Source organism: Ursus americanus, chromosome 4, assembly GCF_024610735.1.
Source record: "Ursus americanus isolate L20-20 chromosome 4, mUrsAme1.1.p, whole genome shotgun sequence".
Lineage (NCBI taxonomy): Eukaryota > Metazoa > Chordata > Mammalia > Carnivora > Ursidae > Ursus > Ursus americanus.
The window spans coordinates 6,755,459-6,779,795 of NC_142130.1; the positions used below are offsets into that span (position 1 = coordinate 6,755,459).

The window sequence follows — 24,337 nt, forward strand, 5'->3', positions numbered from 1 at the left end:
TTGAGCATTGTATGATTAATTCCTCTAAACACAAAGCAGGTGTTCACTACATTTGTATAAAAGGACTAACATGATCAGGTTAATGATCAATGATGCAACTGGCAAGAATTGAGAGAGCAAATCATAATCGTTTTTTTAAAAAATCATTAAGCTTATACTATTTCGTCCATTACTCCACTTCTTTTATGGTAAGTAGAAACAGAATTTGGAAGAATGTACCAGGGCTTGTAAATTTGCTAATAATTAGTTCTTTTTATTTCTCATAGGACTCGCACTTCAGATTACCAGAGTATGCCATCATAACTATTTCAGAATGCCTATGAGGAAAAGGATAAAGCTAAATCAAGCCCAGAATGCAGAGACAAATTGCTGCTGCATTTACAGAGTTCTCAACAATTCATCAAATTACACAATTGTCACAGGAGTTTCCTGTGGTTACATTTTAATCCTTGGGAAAGAGAGTGGATATTGAGAAATACACTCTCTATGTTGAACACAAAGACGAGATTACGATTATTGATTTTCTAAATTATATGAAGACAATACTATTAAACAGGTAATTTGATAATAAACATCGGTGTTACTTATATATGCTTTTAAACTTTTACGTGGTTTTCTCTACCAACAGTTCATTATTAAAAAATGGGTGCATAATTGAATGGATTTTGATCTCATTCTAGTTCCAATCAATCACCTCGATGGCAATCAGATATTAAATAGATTGTATTATTCATCAGCCACGTCTGAGAAGAAAAATGGAAAATCTGTTCCAGTTACTTTAAACAAATATTCCCTATTGATAGCTAAATGTAGTTATTTGTGATAAATTTACGAAAAAGAAATAAAATGAATGTAGATACCTTTCAAAGGAATTCATTAGAAAAACTTTTTCAAGAACGCTATTAACCTCTTTCAATGTCCTAGACATAGTTAGAGCTCACTGACAGCCCCGATGGTCGCTATGGGCCGTAATCTCCTAATTCACTAAAATTCTTAATTGCCCATCTACGCATCTCTAAATGTTTTCTAAATCTTGGGTTATAATACTATTACTGGCTCTAACATATGCAAACTCATTTCCAGCTTTAACTTAACACTATTAGAGATCATTTTCCAAGGAGAGTTATGCAGCTCAAGAGCACAATCTTTCTTCTTATTCTACTGTGCAATTCATAAATAATAAGTCTGAATGTCCAGGACTGTCATTCAATCAATGCTTTTCTACCCCTGTAGTGACACCAGGAAACATCCATCACAAGTACCCTTGGCTACCAAATTATTATTTCTCCATATTACTCAGATCATAATGTGATTTACCCAGGAACAGGCCATTACTTTACCTTCCAGTGACAGAGACAGACACTCTGTCTTAGTAAGATCATTTAATGAAGTTGTTCTGTAAGGACCTTATGTTAGAGCAGTTCAAGCGGAATGTACATTTTCCTGTCTCTTGGGGAGTAAAAAAGAATGGCTATGAATTTCTCCTCCCTGGTTTAAGCTCTTTTAATAGACAATAAGGATACCACAATTGTCCATAAAATATTACCGCAGACTTTTTAAATACTTTCACAAATCTGTTCCTCCTACAACTCTATTTTATCCCTAAAGCATTAGGGATATATTTTCATATATATACATATATATTCATTAGTGAGAGCCAAAGTGTCTTGGTATAAATTTGAGCACCATCACTTTCCCACTGTAAAAAACAAATCTGGGGATATGTATAAAAATAATAGCAAGAGGTTACGGGTTCAATATCATCATCTTTCTTAGCATTTTGTAGGTTTTTTTTTAAGTAAAAATGTATATAATTCCAAACTTTAAAAGCATACAAGTAAACATTCTCATTAACAAAGGACTTAAAAGCTAATTCCTCTGTTTGAGCATGGATTAATTTCAGCATTTTTTCCCTGTCAGTTTGCTCCATATATTTTTGTGGTAAGAGGAAAATGTTCTGAAAAGATAACAGGTTAAATTTATATTCAGTGTAAATCTACACACTACAAACAAAGTAGTCTAGTGAAAATTCTGGCACATTTTATTTTAATGTGGCAAGTCCTTCTCACTGTAGAAAAATGGATCTTAAATAATTGAACCTAAGTGTTAATTTAAGAAATAGCTTATGAAGTCTTCAGTTCTATTAACGTTTGATAGGCAAGACCCTGCTACCTGCCTAGCACAATTAGAAGCTAGAAGATAGAAGAGTAAGACATAATAGCTAAATGTCTTTTTATTTTTTCCTTTTGTGTGCATTTTTGTTCCAAACTATTAGAAACAGTAACATTAAAAGAGACTTTCATACTTTTAAAAGTCCTATTCTCATTAAATTTACTTGTGAGACAGCTCCTCTTAATTCCTTTCCCGGAAGAGGCCCTGACGTTAATTAAAGATGGGATTAGGGTTACACACAGTGCAGGGCCTTGCATGCGTGGTAGGGTACAAAGAGAAGCCTATTATATGAACGAGACAATTTCAGACTGATCATTTCAAACGAAGTCATTTCTAAGGATAAAAAAAGTAAAATATATCTAGTAAAAGAATTTCCAATTCATACCAGAAAAACTAGTGAGTTCATTCAACTTTGCTTACTAAACCACTGCATTTTATGTGCCTTCACTCCAGAAAGCTGATGGCAGGAGAAGTGTATTCAATTGATATGTGTATACCTGGTGTCTATAACAGTCCCTTACACATGTCTTAAATAGTTGGCTGGGCAGATGGATGGATGAATGGATGAATGAACAGATGGATGGGTGGTTATATGGATGGGGGGTAGACCCTATGCAAAGTATTTGGTACCCATATTACATCTCTTTAACATTTTAATATTCCTTTAAATTTCTGAAACTGTGGCTCAAATTTCACTCCACTGTACTGTCATCCATCTATGATTCATAAATCATATGCTCTAAGTTCGAAATGATGGATTATCTAATCAAACCTCCCAACCAGTGCAAGAATTTTCTGCAATACCCCTGTAAGAGAGTTACTCAGCTTCTGCTAGAGCGTCTCAAGAAATCCTTTGTCCCAAGGCAACCTTTTCCATTTTTAAAAAAATAATTTACTTCGAAATACTTTCAAATTTACAGAAAAATTGCTGGTATAATATAAAGAACTACCGTCTCCCTCTCTTCTTCTGTGTTTCCCCAATTGTTAACATTCCACCACATATATGTGCTCAATCTAATATCTAATCTTTCTCTCCCTCTTCCTCTCATACAGATATAAAAAATATAAAATCTCATATACATTATATACATGTATTAGATATATATATGTGGTATATGTGTGTGCATACACACATACATTATAATTAGTATTTTCTGAATCATTTGAGAGCAAGCTGCAAAAATAATTTTTTAATCACTCTTAACCATTCCTTCCTTCCTCCCTCCCTCCTTTTTCTTATTTTTTTTCCTTTTTCTTCCTTCCTCCCTCCCTCCCTCCCTTTCTCTGTCTCTGTCTGTGTCTCTCTCTCTGTCTCTCTATTCACAACTACGAATTCACATTGGTATCTCTAAACCCAATCTAAGATCTCCGGGTTCTTTCTAGTTTTCCTCCTTTGAAATTTTATAAATACCTTCTATAAAGGTGAGATACTTGCCTCTCATCCTCAATATATTCACTGATTTATTCATTTACTTACTCAATATTGATTTGCTCAATGTAACCAACCCCCCTACTATGCTGGCCATCTCTTCCACTTACCTTGTCTGCCTTTCTACCACCTAAATTCCCCTCCCACCTCCCAGTCCCAGTCTCTTGGATCCAGTGAGCATATCTCTGCTGGATCTTTCAGTTCCTCCTCCTTCTTTTCATAGACATGCAGCAGGCCTACCACCAATTCCTCTGCACCAAGATGGGAAGGAGAGGGAAGATAAGACATCTCTTTCTGTTTTAGTAGGTATTAGGAAGAAATTCTAGAATCTGTCTCCTTAAAATTGTGTCCGTTGGTTCAACTTCTACTCTTTTTCTTCATGCCAGCTTTGAAATATTTGAGAATAGGTTGTATCTCCCATGAACTCTCTTTCTTATGCCAGACTTCCCCGTTTCTTTACCTGTTCCTCTGCAACATGGTTTCCAGAGCCTTTATCAGGCTGATAACACTCTCCAACATTTGTTGATTGATGCGTGCAAATACATATTTCTTTTGTATCTTTCCCATATGTGATTGCTATTCAAAGGGAGAGAAAAGCAGTATACGTAGAAGTCATGATGACTGACCAGGAGGCACCTAAATGTAGCTGGAATAGGCAGTGTCTTCTGAAAGCCTTTCCTCTTTCATCCTCTCCACCAGCTAAAACATTTGCTTCACTGATGCTAGAAATTCTATTGCTGGAGTTCATTCCATTGACTTTATACTAATAAAAAGAAGTTAAGAGAAAGTTGAAGTGCAGAACCATGGTCTTTGGAGTAAAACAGACCCAGGCTCCAATCTCAACTCTGCCATAGACACTTGGGCATTCTTCTAATGGATCCAAATCTCAGGTTTTAACCCTATAATAGATATATGATTCTTGGGAGGCTTAAACACAATGAAGTTTCGCAGTTACTGAACAGAGAAGGATCCTATATATTGTTATTTCATTTACTTGTGTGTGTTATTGCAAAATTCTTCTTAAAATACCAATATTTTTGCAAGAACTCTTTAAAATGCAAATGTGTAGTAAATAATTAAAGTTATATGAATGAATTTATTAATTACTCCTACAGAACACAATAGATAAATCAGCATAAGAATATTGGTTACCTGGTAGATGATGATATTTATGAAGAAAAATGGGTCGAAAAAGTGAGGCATTGTGTTTCAGAACCAAACATTTCCTACCTGAGCTTCTACATAGAGTCTATATATAGCCCCAGGCTCTTTGATTTTTTAATTTCCAAGGCCAATAACTCTTTTGTTGTGCTATGCCACTTGAGAAAATGGTAAAACAAAATATAGGAGTAGAATATATGCAGTAATTTCTCAGTAAGTACATGGAAGAATGGACGTAAGACTGTGAGAATGAAGAGGAACGGCTGCAACTGACAAGGTCTAACTGCATTATCAGAATCATGTAAAAGAAACTAGCAGGGTGTCTGGGTGGCTCCGTTGGTTGAGCATCTGCCTTGGGCTCAGGTCATGATCTCAGCGTCATGGGATCGAGCCCCGCCCTGGGCTTCCAGCTCAGGGAGGAACCTGCTTCTCCCTCTCCCTCCGCCTCTCCGCCATCACCCACTCATGCTCTAAGGAAATAAATTAAATCTTTTTTAAAAATTAAATAAAAGAAACTAGAAAGTGTGTAAATACATGGAAATGGCTTTCTCAGTTAGTTTGTAGATAGTCACTGTTAGTGTTTTTCATATTTAACTTCAAGGTAGCTTTTACAATAAAAATTAACCAAAAATATTTGTCTATCAAAGCAACCAGAAGTGCACTGGTTAGAATACATTGTTCTGAAAATGTACATTTTTACATAAAACCACTTGGGAATAAACGATGCCAGTTGTTATTGCCCCCTCTTTAGTCCAATCTATCTTTTATTAAGAATACACAGAAAGTGAAAGGTGATGGATAAAGACAGCACTAAGACATTGTCTGAAAACAAAACTTCCTGAAGTTTAAATATAAAGTAAAAGAAAGACACAGAATTCTTGATTCCTTATCTGCATTCTGTACTCATGCCTCATGTGACAATGAAATATTTATTTCTCTTTCAATCATAATTGCTTCTTATTTCTTTTTATCTTCACTTCACTACTTGTTTCTTGACATAATTGCTTGGCTCTTCGTTCCCGATCCAGAATTTCTTTGGGGAACAGGTTTTTCTCATCAAACACAGCTTTCAAAGCTACAAAATGATGAAGAAAATGACATGGAAATTATACTTGGTAAGAGACCCAATTAAATGAAATAGTGGGGAGAAAATTCTCGTTTCAATTCATCCGAAAATTTGTGTTTCTAAAACCAAGAGCGTATGTGGGGGAATTTTCTCTGATGCTCCTGCTATTTCTTTTTCTTCAATTTAAAATAAAAAGTTAAATTTTAACAGAGTTTGTTCTATCAATGTGTTTATACCATGATAGAGATCCACCATTTCACAGTAGAAGACTAAAGAAGCTTGTGTTTTCCATTTTTGCTTTTTTAATCTACTTAACAGCTATCAAAGACTCATAAAAAGCCAAGAACAAATTATTCTGTATTGAAATAAGACAATTAAAATAATCAAAACACAGTTTGACTGTCTGCATGACTAAACAAGTGCATCTGCAATCACGTCCTTGTAAGATACTTTGATCTGCAGGGATCTGTGGCTTCAGAAAAAAAAGAGCCCAATTATCCCCATGAGTGGCTATATTATGCATCAGTGAGAAGTAGGAGGAAATTGTGCCATGCATTCAAGAAAATAATTTTGGCCTTTTGCTTAATTTTATCATTTCAACAAATGTTTACTGAATGTATATTATGCACAATGTTCTATGCTCAGGCATAAATAGGGCACAAATATGACTAAGTCGCAGGCTTTCTTCCAACTGGTAGGAAGTAGGAATAGTGCCCAAATAACCAAAATATCAAGTACAATAAGGTACTGTTCTAAGAAAATATGAGCAACAGAAATTGTGGTGAAACATATCGAGATTCTAAGAATATGCAGAGATCAGAGGAAAAGCTTTAAGAATCAGACAGTATTTGAGGTAGATATTTAAGTCCAGGTAGGATTTTAATTGATAATAAGGACCACGGATGTGAGGACGAGTTGGCAAGGGGGAAAGGAAATGTCAACTAGAGGGAACAAGTAAATAAAAGTGTGGAGAAACAAGAGCTACTATTTGGATAATTCTGAATAATTCAGTACTAATATGACCAAAGTTTAAATATAGAGAGAATGAATTGGAGCAAGACAAAGGAACACTTTAAATGCCAAGACCAAGGAATATGACATACACTACATAAACGTTGAACAACTTCACAGTATCATGCCATCTTTATATATTTGGACTGAAAAAAAAAAAAAAACAAATCCTCTCCGTTTCCCATACAAACATGATTGTATAAGTCAGTATCTTTCCCCTTTTTCTCTCAGGTATTATACAAGAACAACCAGGAAAATGAGAGAAATATAATTTGGCAAACAGACCCCGTGTGAGTAAAGCCCAAAGATATAGGTCACCTGCAGCCTGCAAAACATGAAGAAGGGCAGTGCAAGAGCTGACACTGGGCAGAAGGTACGCAAGATAAAGTGATGAGTATGGAAAGTGTAAGAAGGCCAGCAGCAACAGCGTCTCAGAAAGTTCTAGCAAAAAGACACTCACTAAGGGTGAGGGGCTCTCAGTACAAATGCTTTATCTCTCATTCATATGTATGGATGTAAGCAGAGGTGAACAAGGCTGGAAGCAGAAGCCCACCACAACACTTCGCTGTGTTCAGAGGAACAGATGAAGCAGGGCTACACACAGAATCGTGCATATGAGCCATTTTTTTGGCTAAAAACAGTCTGCCCCTGTAGTTGTAAAAACTGAAGGCCATTCTGATCCCACAGAACAAGCTCTCACCTAGGGACCTACTACAAATTTCAAGTCTAAAAAACCCAACTCATTACGACTAAATAAGAGAAGAAATAAAAATTTAAAAACTGGCATAGCAGGGGCACAGAGGACTATAAAAATTAGAAACAAACAAAACAAATTTTAAAAAGAGCAGAATTAATCAATACACAGACAACCACCAGAAAAACGTTGCCATTGGCCAGATATATATTGGTACTGAGCACTTTGTCACGAATTAAATTTTAAAACTTGAAAGAGCACTTACCTCTGTAAAGAAAGCTCACAGAGCAGAAGTGAAAGGAGTCAGGAAATGGCGTAACAGGAAGTGAGGAAAGCGAGCTGGCAGAACTCAGGAAAAATCTCTCAAGTGAGACTAGGCTATGGGGTAACATAATGGGGAGCAGAGTTCACAGATGAGAGAAACAAATATCACAAGATGAAAAGTAAGAGAAGACATGAGAGAGGAAAGTGATACTAAGAAAGAAATAGATCCAACAAACACAGCAATCAGAGGAGTCCTTAGGAAAGAACACCAGAGCGGAACAAATGTTTGAAGGCATCATATACGGTTTTCCTCACATTAGAGACATTCTGACACAAACAGAAAGGACATACTGTGGCATCAGTAGGAACAGAATCAGCATAGTCAAACAAAGCTTATCTTAGGTAAATTATTGGACTTCAAAGAGAATCATTTGACAGCCAGACAAAATGATCAAGTCGCTCAAAAGGAGAGAAATGGATATCTTACATTAGCTATCTTCATGGTAACGATCGATACCAGAAGACTGTGGAGCAACAAGGAGATCAAGGGAACGTGTGAGGTGTGGATATGATACACGCCCAAGCTGTGCCGCAAAACTAAAAGTTACAAATAGTTTCAACATGGGGGGAATTTAGGGACTATTGTTTCTAAGAGAACTTTTTGAGAAAATTACGACAAAATAAACTGATAAATGACTGACAAAAATTTAGAAAAAGATTTAGTGGTGAGCCCTGAATATTTTTAAATGTAGAAGTGAGATTAAAATAATACAAAGTTTAGGATAAGAAAACAGAAGGTAGAAGCCACATGCCTGTTAATGTAGAAATGATACAATTAACAAAAACTGGAGGGGTAAGGGAGAAGAAGCTTCATTGATGATAAATCAGTGACAACTAAGAGGCAAAAGACTTAAACCAACAAGTCAAGTAATAGCCGTAGAAGTAAATTTAACAAAATAAAATAAGCTCAAAGATTGAAAAAATAAGGTAGTAGAAGAGGAGGAGAGGAATGAAGAAACATGCTCACTTTATCATCAGTCAGCATGAATATAATAGTTACTGTCTAGAAAACTGAAGGCCTAGAAGAATTATATAAACTTATGAGTATAAAGGTACCATTAGAACAATATATAACACCCTCCTGAAATAGAAACAACAAAAAAATTATAAATCCAGTGAAAATTTTAAAAAAATATATAAACAATACATGGCATAAAAGAGTATAAGAAATACAAAACCAAAATATCTAATATATTGATAAATTTAAATGTGCCCAATTTCATGATTAAAAAAAAAGATTTTTTTTAGTTGGATCAAAAGCAAAACCCAACACACATCTAAAATGAAGCGATTCCAAAAATTTGAAAGAGAAGGATTGCAAAAGCATATCAGGCAAATCCAAACCCAAAGAAAGCAGAGGTCAACATCTAAAATCATCAATGCATACAGAAACCCTCAGAGGATACACAGGAACTCGGGGAAGGGGGTGCCAGAAATAGATGATACTGAGAACTGGACAAGCCCATATTGTGGAAGGGAGGGAGACTTCTCACTGGATAATTTCTTATAAGTTCTAATATTTGATTAGTGTGTATTTTGTTTTCCAGCAATAGGACAAAAATGAATAAACCTGGAACTAACTCTTAAGTAAAGCTACAAATGAAAATACTTTGCATTTGCCTAATACCAGCAGTACAAGGTCTATGGATTTCTGTACATTAGCAGTTGATTCTGTCCCGTATGATCGCAGATGAGCATTTGAGAATCACCAGGCATTCTGAATGCCTTACGGCTCTCCTGAGATCCACTGTGAAAGCGAGCATGTTCCTTTTGAAATAAACCCCGTCTGTTTTACTGAGATAGGTCTCAGCTAGATGAGGCATTTTCATCATAAGTGACTGTGTTTCAGGACAGTGAAACCAATAACTAATGGATAGGCCATTGTAGATCTAAAGAGAGGCAGTCTTACCTGAATAATTTTTTTGAGTTAAAAAAAAGACGATAAAAATTCATATACAGGGGTAGATCCCTGTTTCCTGGGCCCAAAGCTTACAATGTGGGGAGCTCTCAAAAAAAAAATATATATATATATATATGTTACAAATATATAATTATTTATAAAGTAGCTATTTATTCAGGGTGAGAAAATCAATCTCAGCAAACTATCGGGGTTTTGTAGTGTTGCATCCTTTTCTTCTGAGGTCTCGTTTAGGAACAGCACCTGAAATGTGTACCCAGAAATACTTCCTACTTGCAGTCTGGCTTCTACTTTTCCCCTGGAACACTAAAACTCCCAGCAGCTACTAATACTCACAAGAGATGAGGCCCATTAAGCAACCTTCTTGGCTTCATCGGCAAACTCTTTTATGCCACAAAAATGATGTCATTAACCTAACACCTTCTAAACGGATAATGGTAATCAATTCATCTTACTATTCAGAATAACAGCATCTGCTAGGTTAATGGCATAATGTTGTCACACGATAATGTGAGTGAGTCTGCAATGATTGTGTGATACATCTAAGAGACCATTAACCGTTTATTGAGCTAGTTTAAGATTATAAAGGGATGTCTTTAAACTTGCTGTGATAACTTGCTTTCTTGAAGTATTAACTGGTAAGGCTACAGTTCCCAGTTGTTCAATCAAACATTAATCTAGGTGTTTCTCTGAAGGGATTTTTGCAGATGTAATTAAAGTCCCTAATCAATGGACTTTAAGTAAAAGAGATTATTCTGGATAATCTGGGTGAGCCAGACTTAATCAGTTGGAAGGCCTTAAAAGCAGGACTGAGGCTTCCAGAAGAGAGGGAGAAAATTCCACCACTGGATGATAGTTTTTGCCTGTATCCATGGAATTTCATCCTGTCCTTTCCTGACTGCCTGTGGACCACAGCTTTAGCCTGTGCCCAGTCTGCCCATGATTTTCCCTTCCTGACTCGGCTCTACTCATTTTGGACTTGCTTAGCCAGCCCCCACAATCCTATAAGCAAATTCCTTGTCATAAATTTCAGTATATGGTCCTGCTGACTCTGCTTCCCTGAACCCTGACTGATACACTTGCCATAAAGTACATCGTTTATCTCAAGACAATCGTGGAGGGCAAAGTGTTCTCACTGAGACAAACTGGTGCGTCAAGGTTCTGGCAGTTTGTGACTAGAGTCTGTTGGATATTCCTTGTAAAGAAAATTTCTTTTTATTCAAGTATACAGTTTATCTTAAAGCCCTCTCAATTCCCACATAGGTGGGAAAAAGTCTCAAACTTTTTGCTTTCTGGACCAACAACTTATAATCTTGGATAGTAGTTCACTTAGAAGGGCTAGTAACAGCTAATGTATATGGCCTCTAAAGTCTTCCCTTCACTTAAACCCAAATTCTTTGTCCAGACTACACCACCCCATATGATCTAATCCCTATCCCCCTTCCAACCTCATCTTGTACCAGTCTCCATCTCTCTCACACTACCCCAGCAACAATAACTATTTCTGGCCCCAGAACATGTCAACCCTATTCCCAACTCAGTAGCTTTACACTTCTGGACACTCTCCTTGGAATATTCTGCCCCTAATACTTCATGAGACTGCTTTCTTATCTTTCAGGATTCAAATAAAAAATCAGAGGGACCTTCACTGATGCTCCCCTAGTCATGCTTATTACATTATTGTGCTTTAGTTTCTTCACACCTTTTATTAATATCACCATCCAAAATTATCTTTTCATACTTATTTATTATCTGTCTCTTCCCTGGGTGACAAATTCAATAAAAGGAAAGACTTCATCTGTCATTATACCTCATATACCCATAGCACCCAGAACTGCATATGGTACATGGGAGGTGTTCAAAAAATATATTTGTTGAATAAATGAACAAATGAATGAAGATACCTCCAGGAAGACGAAGGGGGAGGCTCAGTTCTCAAACTTTGGAATTCTTGCATTCCAGAGACCTGAGGGCTCTGTAATGGTGAAAGAAAGGTGGTTCTCCATGTCATATATGCATATATCCACCCACTTATCACAGCCCTTAAAAATCAACATTTAGTGTTATTGATAACCATTTACACATACTATTTCCTACCTGGGAAAATACATTTATGCATTCATTACTTGGTTCTATAGCTGGCTGCCCAACAAGGTTTGTTATAATGATATCCAAAAGGTGTTTTAAAAGTAATGAAAATGAAAGACATGGTGGTCATGAAGCAATTAAAACATTTTCACAGAAATAAAATGATTCAGTGAACTTAATAAAGCAAAGTTAATCTTTTGTCATCTGATGCTTCCCTTGTCCCCTGATTAGCAACCAACTGTAACAAACAATAGAGGCAAAAACCTCACAAAGGCGCCCTAGCAAGAAAGGACTTGATGGCCATCTAAATATAGCACTGCAATGACCAGCTGTTGTTCGTCAATGAATATACAGTATTCTGAAAACTTTCTAATTCACATCCTCTATCCTATTCTAAGTCCTCTAGATAAGTGGTTCTCAAAATTTGATGTGCATAAGAATCACCCAGAAATCTTGTTAAAATGCAGATTCTGATTCAAAAGATCTGAGTTGGGGGCTGTGATGCTACTTTTCTGACATGATCCCAGGTGGTACCCATGCTATTATCCACTGCCCATATTGTGGCACCAAGTTTCTAATTCCTGAATCTAGACTCTAGAGCAGTATTACCAAGCTGTCATTCACTTTCAGCCATCACTGAGTAACAATCAGGTAGCAAAGCAACAAGTTGTTGGCAAGGTGTTGAGGACTGGTCAAAATGCTTTAACAGTCTTCATATAACTCGTAAAAAATTGTGGTTCAGAACCTGTTGAACTTTTTTTTTTAAAGACTCATTTTTTTTTTTTAAATTTCAGATTTTAATTTGTTTGGGCTTTACACAGGGATAAAGACTCAATTTTTTAAGAGCAGTTTCAGGTTTAAAACAAAATTGAAAAGAAGGTACAAAGATTTCCCATATATCCCCTGCCCCCACACATGCATAGCCTCTCCCTTTATCAACATCGCTAACAAGAATGGTTTATCTTTCCAAAGGATGAATCTACATTGACTTATCATAATTGCCTAAAGTACATAGTTTACCTACAGGTTCACTACTAGTGGTATACATTTGATAGGTTTGGACAAAAGAGTAATGGCATATATCCCTCACTGTAATGTCATACAGAGTATTTTCACTGTCCCCAAAAATTCCTCTGTGCTCTTCCTATTTATCTCTTCTCCTCTTCTCTGGCAACCACTGATCTTTTTACCATAGTTTTGACTTTTCCAAAATGTCATATAGTTGGAATCATCAGTATGTCCTTTTTCAGGTTAATAGGTGAAATCATTTAAGATTCCTCCACATGCCTTTTCATGGCTTAATAGCTCATTTCTTTTCATGCTGAATAATATTCCATTATCTGGTTGTACCACAATTTATTTATACATTCACTTATTGAAGGCCATCTTAGTTGCTTCCAAGTTTGGGCAATTATGAATAAAATTGCTTTAAACATCCATGCACAGGCTTTTGTGTGAACATAAGTTTTCAACTCCTTTGTTGAAATACCAAGAAGCATGATTGTTGGATTATATGGTAACGGTATTTTTTTTTTGTAAGAAACTGCCAACTGTCTTCCAAAGTAGCTGTACCATTTTGCACTCCCACCAGCAGTGAATGAGGGTTCCTGTTGTTCCACATCCTTACCAGCATTTGGTGTTGTCAGTGTTCTGGATTTTGGCCATTCTAATAGGTGAGCAGTGACATCTCATTGTTGTTTTACTTTACATTTCCCTGATGACATATGTGGAACATCTGTTGAACCTTTTAAAAACTGTTTTTCACATATTAATAATGTCTGTATTGTAGGATACAAATTTTGGTGTGTGTGTGACTTTCAAGATGATTTAGTGCTATCATATAAAGATAAAAATAATAGGAAGGAATTATACTTTGAAGGTATCTGTTTTATGCTCATTCTTTAGTTATCTAAAATTTCCTGGAGTGTATCACATGTAACAATCTCTCATTTCTTACTTAAAATGAATATATCTATACATGCTTTCTTTTCATATTTTAATTCTTTGTTCCAGTAAGAACTTTTCCATAAATATCAGTGATTTTCTTTCTTTATTGGTACTAGATTTAAGATTATATTCTAAAGCAAAGATACAGCATGTTAGATTTTACTAAAAGTCTATGTGCATATTTTCACCTATAGTTTAAGAACTATACAGAGAATTTTGTGTTGCAATGAAAATCACGAATTGTCATATCCACCATTTTTAAATTATTTTGCCCCTCTTTGTAAAACGCAGGTTACCAATGGAGACACAAACTCTGTCTCATTTAATTGACTTCCTCCCCTTTTTTGGAAGCACCAGTTTTGGAACCGACCTGCAGACTGGACTGGAGATTATTAACATGAACAAATTGTCAATTCTTACAGATTTGCAATTCTTCCAGTTTCCTTCAGTATCTGACTACAATACGCCAAAGTAACTTTCCCAGTTCTTCTCATGCCTGACTAAAACTGAGAACCAAAACTTGACAGCCTAAATCCCTATCTAGACCCTACACCACCTGCAGCTGTCCTTTTCTCTCAGGATCTCTAGGACCCAGAACAACTGACCTTTGTCACCAACTCACAATATATGATTCAACTGGTTTTACAGAAGCAACACCAACAGGAATCCTTGAGAGACCACTTCTGAGACCCTGCTTTGTCCCCCAGGAGGTTTATGATCATCTCTGGGTTGTTCCATGATGAGCAATGTTCCTTCCTCTTGAACAAAAATGGGGGGACTGACAATGTTGAACTTTACCTGAACCCTGTACTCCTGGAAAGAAGAAACCGTTAAGAAATTCCTCTACTCTTTTGTGTTTTGGAGACAGAAAACAGGACGACTCTGCTCTCATACTCTGAGAAAAGACCCTCTGTACCCTTCCCCAGAAGTCTAGTAAGACTCATGGATTCATGAACCTGCCTCTATAACCCTCAGGCCCGCTTCCTTCCTTTTGTTTGAGAGTTCCTCTTTAACAAATACTCTTCCCATGCAATAGCCTGCAATAAAATCGTCTCTTAAATTGTCCCATTCATTTTGTCTCTGACAGAACAACAACAACAACAAGAATGAAACAAGACACCTGAGGTACCACTAATGCAGCATTTTCTCTACACTGGAAATTTTAAAGATTTTAAAGATACAGTGTGAATGGGTTCTAGGGAATTTGTTGGCGAAACCTGACCCAGGGACACTTCTAAGTCCTCACCAGGTTTTTGAATAAGGCATATCAAAGAGGGGTTTCAAGCTGTTTGAGAACCCACAGGGAACAACTTGGAAGCTAAAGAGACAGTACGAAAGATGTTTCAACTTGAAAGGAAAAGAAAGAGAATACAAAAGGACATTAAAAACCCAGTAGGTAAGACTAAAAAGTCACCAGGGGATTATGGAGTGTTTGAAAATTGTCCTGAGTTCCAAAGTGATAGTTTAGAATATTGAAAGTAAGTCTGGCAGAATGCCCCTCATCGTACGATTGCCAAATAACCTTCTGCACACTGTAACTGTGGGGATTGCAGGAGTGTGTGTAAAATGCAGCACAAAGATTTAAGGTAGACTATTGGAATGAAAGTGTGGAGGGGGGATATGTTGGTGATCGAGATTTTTTTTAAGTGCTCTTTTGCAATAACATTTTTTTTCAAATCCACTGACCTGAAAAGGAGATGGACAATTTTCAATGAAAGTGATAAAATTGGGTAATATTATAGTAAAATGGCTGATTTCAGAAATAAGCATAAGAATAAGCTGCCTGTGTGATTCCTTCCCATTCAGTTTTCCCTCCTTTCCCCTATGATCCTCTATTTCTTATATTCCACATATGAATGAAACCATATGATAATTGTCTTTCTCTGATTGACTTATTTCACTTGGCATAAGACAAACCCTGAGAGACTCTCAACTATAGAGAACAAATTGAGGGTTGCTGGAAGGAAAGTGGGGGGGTAAGTTGGGGTAACTGGGTGACGGGCATTAAGGAGGGCACATGATGTGATGAGCACTAGGTGTTATACGCAATTGATGAATAACTGAACTCTACATCTGAAACTAATGATGTGCTATATGTTGGCCAATTGAATTTAAAAAAAAGAATAGGCTGCCTAGAGAATATGATTTGAACACTATTTGAACAAGGGAGATGACACCTAGAAATATTAACAGGACAACTGAATAACATGGACACTTCTCATGTAGAGCCCACCTCTTACTAGCTATGTGAGACCCGGTAAGTTATTTAAACGCTTTATGTCTACGCCAGAGCTTATGCCTCAGACTCCTTTTACAGAAAATCAGGACAATAATAACTTCTATATCATACAGGTATTTAGTGGAATAATAATGGAAAAATAACAATAAAATATTATCAATAAAGAAAATGTATCAAATTCTTATTAGGTCTCAGGGCGTATGCTAAGGGCTTCACCAAAACTATTTCACTTAATGTTCATAGCAACATTATGAGGATGCTAACTAATACGATGCCCATAGAGTCCTCACGAGAGGACTCTAGAGGGACACTGGAGAGGTGGGTTTCTCTTGCAAGTGGGTGCTCCCCTCACCATGCTCATGCAGTGCCAGTTCTCCAGCACTACACTCCTACAGCATGATTCCCCCAGCACCAAGTCCGCACGGAAGCTTTTCCAGCTCCAGACACCCACGATGCAAGCATGGCTACTCCAGAGCCCAGAACTAGCAGCCTCCCTTGTCATCTGTCTGGCACCACCTGGTCAATGGCTTTCCTGCTTACCCCAAGAGGTAAGCAGAGGTCTGCCAGCGTGACTCCTCCCTGTGAACAGCCTCCCCTGTACTCTTTTGGTGGCATTGTAGTGAGTTCGGAGAGGCAGCACCTCCCTGTGGACAGCTTCCCATGTCACCCGAGAGCAGAATTTTGGCACGTTCCACCTGTGGCAGCTCTGCCACCTCCCCATCCAGTGAGACAGGGATAAGCCCTCTCCCGTGAGGTCTGGGTATCCGCCCTCGCTGCGATGGGCATCTTCCCTGGTCTCTCTCAGGTCTGAGGGTGTAGTGGCTGTTCTTAAGATCTGATATTCCTGTGTTCTTTAGAGTTCTCTTTACTTCCTAATAGCCAACTTTCTGTAATACCCATATATTACATCTAAAATCAGAACAAGAAAATGAACTTAACAAGAACATAAACTCTGAAACATACCTATACTTGTTCTTCAGTTACCACTCTGTCTTTCTTTCCTACTATTGTCAGTTTCTTGGAAAAGTATTAGCTTTTCTTGGTGTCTGGGCATTGCTAAGAAACAGGATTGCCATAGACAAAGAGACTTTTCTAAGGGAAAGCAAAATCAGCAGAGTTTTGATGACTCTGTGCGTTGGTGTGATATAGTGGAATCTAGAGAAATTCCATGACTATGGCCAGTATTCCCCATAAGATACTAGGGTGATGGAGACTGTGGATTGGACTGGAGAGGCAAAGTAATGTTTCCTGTAATCTTGCAGTACTTAGGAGACAATATACCAATAAAAGAAGAAGCTTAAAACAGATATTTGAAATCAGAGGTAGACTAAATCTAACTAAAGCTGTAACCAAGCACTGACCAAGCTCAATTCCCAATTGAATTAACGTGATCTGCCCTTCCTGTTCTCTGCACGATTAAGGAAAGGGTAAACTATCTCTGGGAGAAAATAACATTAATTTCAGTATCTATAGATCTTATATATGTAATTTCTGTCATACAATTAAAAAATGTACAAAAATTACAAGACTCGTAATGAAGAAGGGAAAAGCGACTGATAACCATGAGGAGAAAATAGGCAGTAGAAGCAGACCCCAAGATCATTCAGATATTGATGTTAGCAGGCCAGAGCTTTAAAATTACTATTATAAACATATTAAAGAAAACATAAAATTTGGATGAAATGGATAAAAACATGAATAATTTCAACTGAAAATTAAAAGCTATATAAAAAGAGGTTCAAATGGCAATCTAGAACTGAAAATATATATATATGTGAAATCTGAAATTGGGAACTGATCACATGAGTTTAAGAGCAGACTGGCAAAGACAGGCTTAGTGAATGCAAAGGCAAGTCAATATAAAGTACCTAAAATAAAGCCCAGAGAGGAAAATAAAATGGAAAGAAGAGAAGAATGTAAGAAACGTTTACGATAAAAAGAATGTCTAATACATGCAGATTTGCAATCCCAAAAGGACAGGAAAGTGAGAATCGGAAAGAAACAATATTCAAAAAGATAATGGCTGAGAATTGTTCAAAATTGAAAAAAGATTTGGTTGAGAATTCCTATCAACCCCAAGCAATGTAAATACTGAGAAATGTGTATTTCTATCCATCATGATAAAACTGCTCAAAACTAAGGATAAAGAGAAAAATCTTTAAAGGAGCCAGATTAAAAAAAAAAGAAGAAACTACATTCAAAGAAGCCACAACAATATTAAGATCTGAATTTTAAACAGGAATTATGGGTGCAAGGAAACAATGGGACACTATCTTTAAAAAGCTGAAAGAAAGAAAAAAACCAACACTGCTGTTTAGGGTTTTAAACCCAGTGACAATATCCTTCCAAAGCCAAAATGAAATAAGTGCATTTTTCAGACACATAAAAGCTGGGGAAATTACTCACCAGCCAATCCACATTATAAGAAATACTGCAGGACATTCTTCAGACCGAAGAAAAATAATCCTGGTAGAAGCCTACTATTACAAGAAGAAATAAAGGGCACAGAAAAGAGTACTGAAAACTCTGGAGCAATCACTAAAAGAATAATACAAAGAAATATAAAAACAGAAGAATTAATAGAAGGATGAAGTGGAATTATTCAAAATACTTGACTGAAACATTCCAATGGGTCCTCGTTTCTGATAAAATAAATGCCAAGGTCTTTAGCATAGTACCCCAGGTGCTCCATGATCTGTCCCCCATTTACCTGCCTAGTCTGAATTCTCGTCATGCCCCTTCTAGAACCTAGCCACTTGGAACTACAAATAGCTCCCTTAGCACTTGTTACTTGTACCACCTAACATTTGCATAAGTTACTCTTTTGCCAGAAATATCATCCCCCTTTTTTTCTTACCTAATAGCAACTTGATTTTTAGTATCTAGCTTGACCTCATCAGGTTTCTCCCCAAAAACCATCTATGAATCTCCATGTGGTCCCATGATAGCTAGTGCATTTCTCTATCATAGCCCTTGGTGTAAAACGTAATTATTCATTTCCTTACCTATTTTGCCAACTAGTCTTCAAGATCTTTGAAGGCTGGGCCTCTCCACGTTAACTCTTTGTCTCCAGCCTCCAGCACAGGAGCCAGCCTGTGCACAGAGGCATTCCGTATCTACCTCAGAAAAGGCCAGACACCTAAGTGAGCAAACATTATTGCAGTATCTGCTAGTTGAAGACTCTAGGATATTATACAAAGCCTGTTACAGTCCTCTGCCATCCTCAAGACCTTTACTTCTAAAAAGCAAACCAGTATCTCAAACTCAACACATTCTAAACTCTACTCATGTGTGTCAGACTCACTTACCTAAAGTCTCCCAGTGTAGCCAACTTGGAATGATGTGGACGTCTGCCCTACTTCATCCCCGATGTGCCTTTCCTTACACTGTTTCCTTGATCTTGATGTCTCTTCCTCCTCCTTCGTCCTGTGGACTCTTGCCCTTCCTAAGTGTGTGACCACCACTCTGCATTGCTTCCTATGCCCCAGCCACAGTTCATCTGGCTTCTCCCTTGGTGCGTCCATGGAACATGGTGTCACATGTCACGCATTCCATTGTCCTCAAAGTCTGCATCTATCTCTCCCTTGTATTGGTGGAACTTTAAAAAAAAGAACTATTTTCACTTGCAGAGAAGGCAGGTAAGTGGAAATACTGAAAAGAGAGCAAAGGATGAAAAGCTGAAGAAGAAAATAAAAAAAGAAAAAGGAGAGAAAAACGTATTTAAAAAAAAAACTGTGAAAATTACAGGAAAAAATTATATTGTAAAATCCAGGAGAAAAAAATTTCTTTGAAAATGTGTTAGCGTATTTTAGGTATGTCCATCCAGCCATCTACCCCCCAGCTCCCCCCACGCACGACCACCTACCCATGAGGAAGAGTTCTCCTGCTGCAGACTGTACAAGGCTCCTCACAGGAGCTTGCACCTCTGAGGAGAGGCGTTTGCTGCCCTCACCGCTGACCTCTCCCACTTTCTTGCTCCCCAGCGTTTGGGTACTCCCTGTCTTCTATTTCTCTTCCCTCAGTTCTGATCGCTCCATCTTGGTTTCCTCCCCTGTGTGTGTTCTATGTCCCTACTGTCTTTTTTTTTAACATTTTATTTATTTATTTGAGACAGAAAGAGAGAGAGAGAAAGGGGTGGGGAGGGGCAGAGGGAGAGAGAGAAACAGACTCCCCGCTGAGCATGGAGCCCGACACAGGGCTCGATCCCAGGACCCCAAGATTGTAACCTGAGCTGAAGGCAGACGCTTACCCGACTGAGTCACCCAGGCGTCCCTATGTCTCTACTGTCTTTACACTTTGTCCTGGCTAAGTGGATCATTTTTTTACTGTCTGTTCCCTAGATTCTCTTCTGTCTGTGACTCAGGAGCATAAGACAAGTACTTCCCATTTTTATTCTTAAAAGATGAATCATCCTGGGGAAAAAAAATACCAGGATGATAGACTGAAAGCCGTGTCAGATGCACAAATGGTTATGTAGAGCCCCGGAATTTATGGACTCATGGTTTTAAAAGAAATGAGCAGAAACCATTAGATAACCCTCATGAGACCAAATAAATGATTATAAGTTTAGAAAGAAAAACTCCTGAGTAAGGGCAAAAGGAAGCTGATAATAATTAGACTGGAAACTACGGCAATGAGGAATGACAGCTGTACCTTGCTCACAAGTGGAATTTCAAAAAAAAAAAAAAGTTGACCAGCTGTTCTCCTTTCCCACAGGGAACCAGGCAAGACGTGAGGCTGCAACTTCCTGCAGCGTGGACACAGAGAAAGGCCTCCCTCCTGCAAGGGTTATTATTTCTCAAGCATGATGTTGAACCCTCATCTCAGAGGATCTAAAAAGTTTAAAAACCACAGATCTCAGATGGTTCGAGTGCAGTTCTGATCTTTTGACTGTGACAAGTTGGAAATATGCACTTTTCATTAATTATTTTAAATGAGCTCCCTGCAGTGTCCATATGCTCTCCGAGTGCCTCACTGAGAGTCAGGCTGGGCTTCCTGCACTCCCGTAGGGCCCCACCACGTGGGTAGGATTTCTGTACAGACACTGTTCTTCAAACTCTTAGCAGCTTGGAAGCCTATAACTGTCTGAAAAAGAGAGCATTCTTTTGCACACCTTGTTTCTGAATCTTCAGAGATCATTCACTTCTGTTTTTCTAAGCTAAGCTTTCTTGTCCTTTCATTATCTAAGCCTAGCACTGCAGCTGGGAGTCTCTGATACAATGCACATGAAGTAGCCTCTATAGTGTTCCAACCGAAAAGAACAAAAACCAGTTTGTCAGAGACTCTGCTCTCAAGCAGTCTTAGGATAGCTCTGTCTCTGGCATCAGTTTTGCAAATGAAGATTATTTGGGGGAAGGGGTTCTCATCCATGGCAGGCTCATAATATATATTCATGGCATTCTGACTTCAGAAAAGTGACAAAATAAAAATATTCTTATAATGTATTCCAGCCTGTTGGCTGCCCTTTTTGAGAGCACGGATCAGCAGCTGAGCTATAAATCTTAACAGTCAAACCACGCTTCCTTTCACGGCAACCTACAAGGCAAACATGTTACTTCCATGCTCTCCGACGTTGGTTTTTTTTTTGTTTGTTTTGTTTTTTTTTTTGAGCGTTTGAGTGTAATGGGGAGAGAAGGCTGAAGGGGATGGAGGCTGAGGACTTACTTTCAGAGAGCGATGGAAGCTCTGGAATTTGGGAACATTCCTCCTCTGGCTCTTCCCTGAAGTACTTCTCCGGGTCTAGAAGAAAGGCTGGTTTCTCCACTTCGGGAAGGTCTTTCAGGGCTCCGATGCTTAACGACCTAAATGCACCTTCGAAACAGTAGGTTTTAGGAGACGCTAGGAAAAACGTACAGTGTCATTAATTCCTCGGAAGGAGCTAGCACATTTCCAAGTTCACTTTTTAAAATTTAACCTTCCTGTTCCTCAGCTGCTACAGCTGCAGTGATCAGCAAACCCTATAAACACAGCTGTTCCTGATAAATCCACGGCCCTTTGATTCAAGGGGACCAAAAGGAACTCAAGGCTCCCCTTTCATTTATTTTTTATTTTGTATTCTTTTGCTACTTTCCCTTGAAAATGTGGATTCTGCAGTTTTGGAAAAGCTCCAGTTTCTCTTTTATCTACCAGGAAACGGAATCTTTCGTAAGATGGAATCTTGTTTTTAGCATTTCACCATGTATCTGAAATTTTGAATTTGCAGGTACTTTTTAATTTCGCTAACATGTAAACCAGAGCTGTGCTATCTTACTGCAGATGCCCACAATGAGATGATGGAAAGGAAAGCTGCTTTGTTTGATAAGGACACGGAATACTCGCGAGGTTCAGTGGGGTGGGGTCCGGAGCCCACGACCAAGGAAGAATTCTTGAGACATCTTTGGTGCAAAATGGTGGTTTATTAAAGCACGGGGACAGGACCTGTGGGCAGAAAGAGCTGCTGCCCCGGGCTGTGAGGGGTGACTGATTATATACCATGGGGTTGGGGGAGGTGAGGAAAAGGGAGGTTGAGAAAATACTTTCATATGTTAAAGAAGATTCACAAGATACCGGAGGCCTTGCCATTATCAAGTTCAGGCTGTTTTTCCCTCTAGCAAGGCATTAACATGAAGATAGCTGGGAACTTCCTGGAGCCTGCAGATTATAAGGACATTTAATTGTATCTACATTCCCTTCTGGAAGCTAAGTTATTAGTAGAAATCCTTCTGTTCTTGTAAACTGCTAAAACATTTGTAAACTGAGGGAGACTCAAGTCTTGCAGGATTGTGGTGTCTATAGGTTAACTATTTCTTTGTCCTTTAGGGCAGCCAGGAATGCCTGAGGAACGTCAGATACATCCCATGGGGGGGGGGGGGTGTTGCAGGGCGTCAGTTTCTGCTTTGTCCTCAGCTTGCCTTCTGTTCCCTCATCATTGTTCATGCACTTAAAAGCGAAGTCTTGGACGATAGACGACGGGAAAAAATTTTCTTTTTGCTTCATGGGATAAATGGAAAAAGCTTCACTCAAGATGTGATTTTATGTTTGTTTGATTTGTTAGCGCTGCAAAGGTAGGAACTGTGCTTTTGTCATCGTGGCGGCTCAGTATCTAAGAAAAGGGAACCAGTACATATTCAGCACTCGCTATGGGCCGAGTCCTGAGCTGTCGGTGGCTCCCAAATGTAACCAGGCCCTGCAAGCACCTGGAGGGCTTGTTAAAGCACAAGCTGCTATACATCCCTCCCATTTCTGATTTCGTAGGCTAGGGATCCGGCCCCAGAATGTACATTTCTAAGCTCCAGGTGATGTTCATGCTGCCGGCCATGGGACATACTTTAAGAATCAACGTGTTATGTCAAACCAAACGAGAAATCATTATGCCCATCTGCCAGATGAAGAAACTGAGGCTCAAGATACTTTAATAACTTGCCTGAATTTACCTATCTAGTAAATAGCAGATCTTGAACTTAAGCTCAACTATGTTTCACTCCAAAGGTCGTGCTCCAAGGTATAATAGTAATAATAATAACAACAACATTAGTAATTAGTAATTATCTCAAGTTTCTATAATATGCCAGGCACTGTTACAAGTACTTTACACATATCATCTCATGTAATCCTGACAAAAAGCCTATGGAGTAGATTAGTTTATAAATGTGCATTGAATATTAAATAATGATGTACATTTTGGCAGCAAAATTTCAGTAGAAATTCTAAAAGTAATGTATCTGCTCTATGAAACTACAGCTACCCCTTGGACATAAGTTTAAACAAGATTGGCAGTGAGTGAAATATTTTCATATGATGGAGTTTTGGAAATTATTCTCACTATACTTCTGTTTTTTAAGATTTATTTATTTGAGAGAGAGAGAGAGAGAGAGTGTGTGTGTGTGTGTGTGTGTGTGTGTGTGTGTGTAGGAGTAGAGGGAGAGAATCCTCAAGCAGACTCCCCAGTGAGCCTGACTCAGGGCTGGATCTCATGACCCTGAGATCGTGACCTGAGCTGAAACCAAGAGTCAAATGCTTAACCAACGGAGCCACCCAGGTGCCCCTCCTGCTACACTTCTAAACAATACCCTTCAGTATAATAACAATTCTTTTATTTCAATTACTTTTTTTTATAATTCTTTTTCTGGTTAGCCCAAACTAAACTCATATTGGGCATCCTTAGAGCAAAGATAGTTTTTATTCATTTTCATCTCTTATATACTTATGGGAGAGAATTGACATTCTGCGGCAACCCTATTTTGGAAACTATAATGAGCGCTTTATGTGTGTTTTCTGGCTTAGATCTTCTACTCCTGCCATTCATATCC

The 24,337-nt window shown here is 38.1% G+C and overlaps 1 protein-coding gene across 1 annotated transcript in view; it reads right to left on the reverse strand.

The window, feature by feature from the left end:
- Positions 1–3,452: 3,452 nt before the first annotated feature.
- The window catches only part of WDR49 (WD repeat domain 49), a 128,021-nt gene continuing 107,136 nt past the window's right edge, over positions 3,453–24,337 (reverse strand). The window contains 2 exon segments of the mRNA XM_087861381.1: positions 3,453–5,837; positions 21,714–21,860. Coding sequence (XP_087717507.1) covers positions 5,692–5,837; positions 21,714–21,860 — 293 coding nt within the window. The 3' untranslated portion in view covers positions 3,453–5,691.